Source organism: Chenopodium quinoa, unplaced genomic scaffold (genome assembly GCF_001683475.1).
Source record: "Chenopodium quinoa cultivar QQ74 unplaced genomic scaffold, ASM168347v1, whole genome shotgun sequence".
Classification (NCBI taxonomy): domain Eukaryota; kingdom Viridiplantae; phylum Streptophyta; class Magnoliopsida; order Caryophyllales; family Amaranthaceae; genus Chenopodium; species Chenopodium quinoa.
The window spans coordinates 84,567-95,581 of NW_018745195.1; the positions used below are offsets into that span (position 1 = coordinate 84,567).

General features: G+C 32.8%; 1 protein-coding gene across 1 annotated transcript; it reads left to right on the forward strand.

The window, feature by feature from the left end:
- The first annotated feature begins 9,565 nt into the window (after positions 1-9,565).
- Positions 9,566-9,910, forward strand: LOC110711033 (chaperone protein dnaJ 11, chloroplastic-like). Its single transcript, XM_021889405.1, has one exon. It carries the CDS (start codon positions 9,566-9,568, stop codon positions 9,908-9,910), a length of 345 nt encoding a protein of 114 aa, XP_021745097.1.
- Positions 9,911-11,015: the final 1,105 nt, after the last annotated feature.

Consider the following 11,015-nt stretch of genomic DNA (forward strand, 5'->3'; position numbering starts at 1 on the left):
CAAACTAGTGCATTGACATGTGTACAATGTTGATTGTATCATGTATTATGAGACAGAGAGACTGAGGGAGTATATCTTAACTTTAGCTTTTTCCAAAAAAAAAATAATCTTAACTCAAGTTTGTGCATGTCATCTTCATTTTGGTTCTTACCCTTTTCAACACCACTATCAAATGCGTTCATCCAAATTAATTTGCATAACTAATATTATATTTAATTAATTTTTGGCACAATTGCTTGTAAAAAAAATAAAATAAAAAATTAATTGACACAATTATTTAATTAGTTAGTGTTTAACCAAAGTAGTTGATTAAAGTCTAAATAGTCATCATAAGAGTAAATCTCACCTATATCATTTATCCTTTTTACATCAGTTTTTGGTTACTTCAATCTAGATCGTGTCAATTAAAATTTGGTCACTTTGTTTGAAGTACAATATGCGTCTACTTGAAGCAAAATACAACCCTATATCATATAACAAGTTATTAATAAGCCTCTAGCTCTTGAATGAGCTACTTATCACGGTTAAGAGTATTAAGTAAATACTTCCTCCGTTATTTTTTATTTGATCCGCTTTGACTTTTAAACTATTCATCACTCCTTTTTTGACCGTATTTTGAGAATTATATGTAAGGAAAAAGATATTTATGTGACATCTTGTTAGAATTGTCTCAATAAATATTATCACAATTTATAACTTTTATAATTTTTATTTATAGAGAAATAAAGTTATTAATGGTTAAAATTGAGCATTGACAAACGTGATAAAAGAAACAGGTCGAGTAAAAAAAATAGAGAAAGTATTAAACAATAATAATAAGATAGTTGGGTTAAGTTGGACCAAAAAAGAATCTGATAGTATGGGGGACTCGAGAATCAAAACTATCAATCAGATTTATTTTTATTTAATTATGTATTTGTATACTGAGACCGTGAGACGTGAGAGTATAATAATTTTCAATAAAACAAATAAAAAAAAAGCTTGTTTATAGTGAATAAAAATTGGTCATAAGAAATTGGGACGGACCAAATGATATACTACCCCCGTTAACAGTTATTTATAACGATTTGAAATAAAGTAAAGAGGAAAAATGTCACATCGTTACAAATTTTTATTCACTATAAACAATAATAATAAGATAGTTGGGTTAAGTTGGACCAAAAAAGAATCTGATAGTATGGGGGACTCGAGAATCAAAACTATCAATCAGATTTATTTTTATTTAATTATGTATTTGTATACTGAGACCGTGAGACGTGAGAGTATAATAATTTTCAATAAAACAAATAAAAAAAAGCTTGTTTATAGTGAATAAAAATTGGTCGTAAGAAATTGGGACGGACCAAATGATATACTACCCCCGTTAACAGTTATTTGTAACGATTTGAAATAAAGTAAAGAGGAAAAATGTCACATCGTTACAAATAACTGTTAACGGAGGCAGTAGTTATTGCTTAATGGGGCCGTGGGAATGCTGCCTGTCATACAACATTTTTCAATACAAGTGTTCGGTGGATATTTGGAATATGGTTCTTAAACAAAATTTTGATTCTTATTTTTTTTTTTTTTTTTTTTGTGCACATTATGCTTATTATTATGATTATGAATATGATACCCCAATAATAACTTAATAAGAATATAAGATGATGTTTATGATTCATTATGATTTGGCATCCTGATTTTGTACTCAATTGTCGTGTCTCCGCGTCAGATTGATCAACATAGTACTCAATTGTACTCAATTACCATTTGAATCCCTGAAAGTCCCTGCTATACCTGCTGCTTTTAAAGGCGAAGAAAAAGAGACATCACAGTTGAGCTTCCACCAATTTTGTATTGGTGGTGTTCAGGAAGGAAGGGTGGGCAGATTGGTGTTTGAGGATGACAGGTTACTATCTCTTGAAGTGTGAAATTCCTAGGCTAAAGCTTGGGCTTCAAGGATAAGTTGGTCTTGTGGTTTTTGAGAGAGAGAAAACTCCTTCATTCTATGAAGCCAGAGCTTCCATATAATAAAGGAGAAGAGGGTTTTCCATGGGAGGGATATTGGAAAATCCGAAGGAGGGGGCATTTTGAGATTCTTTGTAAGCCAAAGCTCAATGGGGTGGGAGAAAAAATCAGGGTTGACATGAAAATTTCCCCAAATTTCTCATGCTACCGTACAATCCCTGAGAATATGGATAGAATTCTCAGGGGAGTAGTGGCAGCAAGCACAACTGTTATCAAGAACCAAATATTTATAGTTCTTGTTCTCCACTCTCTAGATTTTTCTACACTTGTATAATATTACATGTTTCTAGATATTTCTACATCACTTATCTATCGTGCTTTGATTGTAATCTACTCATGGCACATGATAGATAATATTGTATTACCTTATAGCTAGTTTCTATCATACCGTAACCTAATAAAAAAATTATAAATATCGATACCCTTTGAAATGATATAGGACTCTAGTTTCTTAAGTAGCTTTTAAGGAAACTTCCTATACATTGTTTTCAGCTATTGCAAGAGAAAATGAGCGAATATGTGTATGTATAATTGCTAAAACTAGTCTTGTGTATCACTACATCTAACTCACATTAATGGCATTTTTAGATTTTAATAAATGTTTGATTTCCAATTCTTAAGTTAGGTTTCGAGTTAATCTAGTTTAAGTTGCCATATGTTGTACGTTGGACTTGGAGCTTGCTTTCTCGTGAATTTATTGGAACATTTATTAATTATTATACATAGTATGACCAATAATTTATATTCATTTGTAGTCTATTAGTTAAGTTTACTTGGAAGAGGGACAGGGGTGTTGGATTTTTAACAATTAAACATTGTATTCGAAATGACGATTTAGGTAGACTCTCATGCATATTGAGTTATTGACACGTTATCTTTTGGGTTACAATGATCATGGGGCAAGACTCATCCTTTCTGGCCCATTGGGCCAATGTATGGGCCACATTAACATCAGACTAGTGACTATAAGCTATACAATGTCCAGGCCCATGTACATATTCACACAATATTTTGTTCCCATTGCAAAGTGGCCCTCTCACATAAGTCACATTTAAAATTATTGATTGGCTCATGGGCCGGTAGAATACTCCAAGGGAGTCCAAGCCCCCTCTTTTTCATGCTTGTGCATCATCAGATTCATCACCCATGCAAAAAAAAAAATGTCATCCAGGCCATTTTTTTTATTTTTAATGTTCAATTTATTTTCATTATTGATTCTTTGATATAAGAAGTGGGACGTAAAATTATGTTTTCTTTTGACTCATACATAAATTTGAGCACTTGGCCAAAAAAAAAATTCTACCTGCGTTGCAAATTTTGACAAAACAGGAGTTTAAAAGTAACAGAAAATTTCTTTCTTCATCAATTTCCTCTCATTAGCATTGTTTTTGCCGTGCTTTTAAGGGTTTGATTAATGTGCACACATTTCCATATATGAACACGGAAAGAGTGAAAGGGTGCATAACAATATCTACTGTACTCCAGTGATATCTAATACCTAATGGTTAAAATTGAAGGCATGTATATGATCGATAGATCACAGGCACCCATTTATAATTTATATTCGCACCAAAGAAAAATAATAATGATTATAATAAATTTAAAAAAATACTTGCAGCTGCTTTTAGCGTACATAAAAGTGGATAAAGGAATGATTGTTATTTCATGTGGACTGTTAGTCTGCTTTTGAAGAGATGCATGCACAATTCACAATAATGAATGAATTTGGTAGCGGACCTTATCAGTGTCATCCAGTATTAAGCAATCAGAGTTATAAGATGAGACATAAAATCGAGCTGGAGAAACACTTGAACAGTAAGCCACATGCCATGCTAGCTTGATTACATCTCCTGCCTAATTACATTATCCATCTATCCCCTCAAATTATTAATATGCACGTTCAGTTATACATCTACATCATTTTATTTTTTCTCTAATTATGTTCTCATCCTTAACATTAGACAAGTACATGGAAATACAAATACGCGCATGCATTTTGCTTTTTTTCTTTTATATCATAAGTCATCTACAATACATTAAATCCTTGTGTAATTAATAAGACATATATATACAAATTTTAATTTTTTTTCAAAGGGTAAAGAAAAGGGGTAATGGATGTACAAGTAGTATATGATCTAGAAAGATTGAAGCAGGTGAAGGAGGAGTGGAGGACTGGACATACGAAAATGACAATAAGATAGAAAAAGACCAATAAGCTTAGTTCCCTTAAATGGAATTTGGATGATTACATTTACATGATTGCTTCCAAGCTAAGCCAGCCAGCCTCAACCTGATCCAACTCATATTCATGACCCCAAACAAGGACGTTACTATTTTTATCAACACCCCTACCATTTACTTCTCTTCTACGATCTACTATTATTCTCAATTTTTATCTATCCCTATTTACCTCTATACTCTTGTTCAACCATCTTCTTCACTCAACAGATACTCTACTTTATGTGTCATTTTATTTTCAACAATAATTCTTTGTTTTCTTTTGATACAAAATGAGGTATATATCATCATATTGTTGGAATGATGATTTTTCGCTAGTGTCATCTCATTATCATGATACCACGGTTTTTTTTTCTTAACCTAGATAATCCTTAAAATTCGACGTAAGTAACAAGTCTTGCTCACTAGTAACATGCTTCGTTTTTATATAGGCATTATGGAAAGCCGTAAGCCCACTTCCAATTTTAATTAGTAATGTGCTTGCCACACTTGTCCATAATCACTCCTTATCTTCGGGAATGCTACATTATATTACTTTTCTTAACCCTTTTCACTGCGTTAGTGGTGTTGTAAAATTTTTATGTCCCTCACAATAAATTCAATTCAAAACTTTAATTTTAGATTGGTAAAAATGCTATGTGATGGATATATGTTAATATACAATCCGAATCTTGTTCTTTTGGTTTTTACCCATACCCCTGCTCAATTCACACCCCTAGGACTTGAAGTCTTATGTTACGGAGTGCTTCATATTTAACCATACCCTATGGTCCAGTGTATTATGTTGTAGTATGTTTAGTAACTTCCTTAATAAATTTAGATAGGTACGTAGATGAATTTATTTAATCCCTTATAAATCCACAAGTAGGTTTTAATGTTTCATGCCTCTTGGACGTAAAAGAAGGATTAAAATTTTATGTAAGTTGATTCTTTAAATTAAAAAAGTAATACTACTAGTTTTTTACTCCATAAACTTTAAGCCATAACATACAATTTTTACAATTAAACAAACCTATCAAATACTACTTGATTGTAGGGTTTAATTTGTAGTTCCTTAATTTTATTAAAAAAAAAAAAAAAAAAAAAAAAAAGAAAAGTAACCTTTTTCAATTCATTAGTTTTCATATATATGGTATAATAAGCACTAGTAGTATAATACTAATTGACATCAAGTAGAATCATTTCGTAAGAAAAATGATCACTAGAAAAGTAGGAATTTGATTTTTTTTAAAAAAGGAAAAAGAAAGAAAGAAAGTAAAAGATGTAAAAGGGACAATACAAATAATTGTAGCTAAGATAGTGAGAGTATTGTATTAGTGATCCAAATTAAAGTGATCCCAAATATCCCTATCGCAATCTCACAACGAATGGTAATCGGGAGACATGTATTTTTAGTTTAAGGAACATATTTCAGACATTTATAGGTCTTCTAGAACACCTTAAGGACCACACACACTCACACAAAACAAAAGTGAATGTCGACTTAATTCTCAACTTGGCAACCAAAGTAAGCCCTTTTTTTAATATCTATGTTTTTGACATTGATATTAATTAATTTTCTATGTATTATGGATTTCTCCTAACTGAATTTATCATAGTTATTGTAGATTTGTAACTGCGATTTGCATTGCATTATTTAGAGATAATTATGTTTTCCGGGTTAGGTCACTTTCGCTCAGGTGTAGTTCCAAAAAAAATATGAAACCATTTTGCAAATTTATGCGAGAAATATTTAGATTACAATATATATTATGATAAAATTTGTTTTTTTATACGTTACTAAAAAAAATAAAAAAAAATAATGGTCAAATTTAATACGAAGTATATAAATAGTGAAAAAATGTCAAATATATCAATTATTTAGGAACGGAGGGAGTATAATAAAGAAGCATTTGATTATCTTTATATCACGCTTTCATTACTAACTTCACTTCGGTCTCCATCCTACAAAATATAATTTTTCTTAAGTTACGTGTATGTGTCAAGCCTATTATTGAGATGTTGATAAAAATAAATAGACCTAAAAAAATCACGTAAGCACAGTACAAAGCCTTGGTTCTGGAATTGGGGATTCTGGGTATACTGAGCTAGAGTTACGGAAGTATGGAAGGTTATGATAAATGCGAGAGAACCATACACGTGAGTTATGTTGGTGGGGCCCATGGGCTTCTAGAAACCATTTGCAAACTGAAAAAGCCCGTAATTCCGCTTTAAAATTAATTGGCGCCGGTTGTTTAGCAATTAAAGCTCATGGATTTTATAAGCCTTAGCTTGTACTGAATGATGTATCCCATTTGCCAAAGTTCATGTGCCTAAACTATCTTACTTGTATCATTTTGCCATACTAATAACTTTTTAACATTTTTTTACCATTTGACTTCTTTTGTCTTTTCAAAAATACTTCATTAGGGCTTCGTACTTTGTAAGAAAATAATGTTCTATCACCCCTATTTTTGTTTCTAATAATTACGGAGTATGAGTGAGCATGTTTTCATTAGAGCTGTTAACTGGTTTGAAATTGGATTGATAACAGAGAGCTTAATTTGCTAGACCCAATTAGACAACATATCATATTTCAAACTTTAATCTTTAAAAATTAAGTTTAACCATTATTCTACTACCTCTGTTAACTTTTAATTGCAACATAGGGGTATTTTTTTGTGAGATATGAGATATTTTTTTGTTGCGACTAAAAATTAATAAAGCTCAAGTCAGCAAGAATTATGAGGGGCTTAGGGTTTGGCTCGAAGAGTATCCTTATGACTCATGAGTTTGTAATAGCTGATGTTTTAGCTCTTATTAATTAATAAAATGGTTCTATGCTTTCCGTCGAAAAAAAATAAATAAATAATGAAGGTAGTATTTTAAAATGAAATGAGTATGTATTTACTAAATTGAGTTGCAATATAGCTATACAAGTAACAATGTAATTCTCAAATTTGAATAAACATAATGATCATTAAGACAATAGAAATAAAATTTAGTATAAAGTGGTTAGAGATAAGAAAGAGGAAGATGAGGAGATAATCCATGATCTAAGGTTGTGAAGGATGAGTATGAAATAAAGATGACAATGGAAATGAAAAGGACAATAGGTTCTAGAACACTTCCAATTGAATTGAATACAATAAATAGACATGAATGAAAAACAATGACCCCACCACAAGCCAACATGGAAAAAGTTGCAAACCTATCCAATGACCTACAGTTAGGGGTGTACACCGGTCCAAAACCGAACCGGACCTGGACCAGACCTGTTTGGACCGGGGACCTGAATTGGGTAATTATGAGGACCGGGGACCGGATTCAGGTCCGGTTCCGGGCCAGACCTGAAAAATCAGGTCCGGTCCAGGTTTAGACCTGAATGGACTTGTTTTGTGTTTTTTTCGTTTTTTTTTTTTTTTTAATAAAAAACCTATTGGACTTGCATATGGACTTGTTTTGTGATTTTTAGACCTGTTGTATAATTTAATAATTACATACAAACCAAAATTATCAATCACAAAACTAAATAAAGTCTATAAAGTCCCGATTCTCAAACACCAAAAATACAATTGAATCCACCGAAAATACAAATAAGTCCACGAAAACTCATAACATTACATAAATTCTCTTAAGTCTCAACTCTCAAAGTCTCAAGTACTAGAAATACATAAATTCTCCAACGAGTTGTTTTCCCTTTGATCGCGTGATTCACACTAATGAGTCCACGAAAACAACTTCATCGTCTACATCGTTAGATTCACCACGTTGCACCTCTAAATAAAATACAATATAGAATATATTAATGATTGATAACAATGAAATAATAAATTTGGTGTAACAAAATTTCAAGTACATAAAATTATTACTACCTTTCTCTATTTCCTCTAACTCTTTCAAATTTTCTTCCACATCAACAATTGGCACTTCCTTAGCTCTAAGCCAATCTTGTGTGCAAAGTAGCGCTTGAACCATCTTCAATACAAAAATATTACACAAATTTGGCTTAAACAGAGATTCAAAGGCTGTGAATCTGTGATAGTGTGATCAATTCTAAAACCTGAACCCTAAACTCAAAAAAACCAAAAAAAAAAAAACATAAATTCGAAGACAAACCATGCTTGTTATCAATTCTAAACCCTAAACCCTAAACTCAAAAAAACCAAAAAAAAAAACATAAATTCGAAAAAAATTCGAAACTAAACCATACTTCTTATCAATTCTAACCCCTAAACCCTAAAACCGTAAACCCTAAACTCAAGAAAACCAAAAAAAAAAACATAAATTCGAAACAAATGAACTAAAAAAAAGAAATTCAACATGCAAACATCAAACAATCATTATAAGCAATTGAAACATGAATAAACATATAAATTCTAACACTTAATTCATTATTTTGAATACAAAATACCCAAACATAATTAGATAATTTAGATTTACATTAAAAAAAAAAAAAACTTACCGGAGAAATGGAGAATCGCGCGGCAGCTGTCTCATGCGGTGGGCGCCTGGGCTTCGCCTGAGAGAGTGAGGAAGGCAGGGAGGTGTCACTGTCGGCGGTGGGCGTTGGGCTGACTGGCTGAGAGATAGTGAGAGTGAGGGAGAGGGGGAGACAACCAGGGAGTTTGGAGATTGGAGTCTTGGTGATACCGTTAGGGACTTAGGGTTAGAAATGAAAGAGAACAGAATCGTCAGTTCGTCACTCAAGCAAAGCAGCAAGCAGCGTTAATTTGATTTTTGATTTATTTTTATTTTTATTTTATTTTTTAAAAAAACTACAATTTTTCCGGGTTTCAGGTCCGGACCTGAAAACCCCGGGTTTAGACCGGGTCCGGACCGGAACCGGGAACCTTGATTTTTAAGGACCGGGACCGGACCTGAATCAACAGGTCCGGGTCAGGTCCGGTCCAGTTTTTGTACACCCCTACCTACAGTACCCTCCTTCGTATTCTCATTTTTCAAAAAATAAAAGTATTCTTAATTCCTTGACAAAAAAAAAAAAAAAAAAAAAAAAAAAAAAAAAAAAAAAAGAGAGAGAGAATCTGGCAAAGTCCTATAAATCTGAGAGAAGTCACACAAAAGAGGTTGTGACACACATCATTCATATTTCATACACCATTTCCTCTCCTTCTTCTTCTCCGCCAATTTGGCTATTTCCCCTCCTTTCTAAACCTCCCTTCTATTTCTATATATCTATAGAATTATACTTCTTTTCATATAACAAGTATAATTTTTTTATATGATGCAGACCCTAAATTTCCCCTACAATCCGCCGACGCCGACGCCATCAAATCATCGATTCCGATGTAGAGCCGCCGTACAATCAATATCTCCGCCGATGCGTAAATCCGGCAGCTTATACGAAGTTCTCCGCATCAACCGCCACGCTTCCGCCGTTGAAATTAAGGCGGCGTATCGGAACTTAGCGAAGCTCTATCATCCAGATTCTTCTTCGTCTTCTTCTTCTTCCAAATCGGACGGTGGTGATTTCATCCAGATCCATAACGCCTACGAAACTCTCTCTGATCCTGCTGCTCGAGCTCTCTACGACTTGTCGTTAGGGTTTGGAATTGGAATTGGAATTGGAATTGGAATTGGAATTGGAGAGAGAGATTCAAACTCGTCGTTTTATACAGTTGGTCGTCGCCCCACCCGAAGGTGGGAAACGGATCAGTGTTGGTAGGCATTACTTTTTTTCTATTTAAGACAATTGACAATTAGTATGAATTAGTAGTAGGTAGTATGAAATGAGCTATCAAGGAGTTGTATTATGAATTCATTACTCCTGTAAAAAAAAAAATAATGTTTGATCTTTCTCTTTGAAGAATGAAGATCAAACAAAAAACCATCAATGTACATTCTTCATCAATCATCATCCTTTTTTTTTTCTATAAAAGTGGTTAATTTTGTGGAATTCATGAATTGGCAATGATAGAGTGATTAAAGTTTGAAAATTTGGTTTGGTGGAGGGTAGGACTTTAGTTTAGGCCAATTTTTGGTGGATGACAAAACTTTTATCAAAAGTACAGTACTCCACTTGTTAGGAGTACTATTCGGATCATCAAATCACAATTTCCGATGTAATTGTTCCTTACTTATAGCAAGCCACCCAAATTTTCCGCTGCATTTTGTAATTTAAGAATAACTTGCTACGTTATTTTAGTTGAAGTTGAAGTTGTTGCCTTATTAGTTGCTCCGTGTTAGTTATTTTAGTTGTCGATGCACAACTTATTCCATAAATATCTTAAAATATCTCTTGATAAACATTGTAAATTATGAAAAGTACACATTAAGACTTAGGGAAGTATTTCATTAAATATCTCTAGAGGAGCATTATGAAAAGCTCAGTGCACAATACAATTTGCAAGTATAAACTACATGTTGGTAAGAAAGTAAATCAATGCGCCGCATGACCAAAGAAAAGTAGTGCTGTAATGGAGCATTCTTTTAGGGAAATCATAAAAAAACAAAAATAGTGCAAGTTATTAGGATTCAGGAAATATCTAAAAGTTATGAGCACTGAATCAGCAAAAGACCTATATTATCTGACTAACATCCTGGCAATTTTGGTGCCCCAAAATTCTGGAAATATTGTTGTTGCGTGACTTCCTTTACGGATCTACACAATAGATCTAATGCACGCTCCTAAACAAAAGATACTGATTTTTATAAATAATTGTCATTACTATTGTGTGATTTGAATCATCAACGAATCTCAGCTACGTAACAACCAAAATCAATGCATAGGTGGCAATATGGCGTAATTTTGTTGGCAAGGTTTTGTTCAG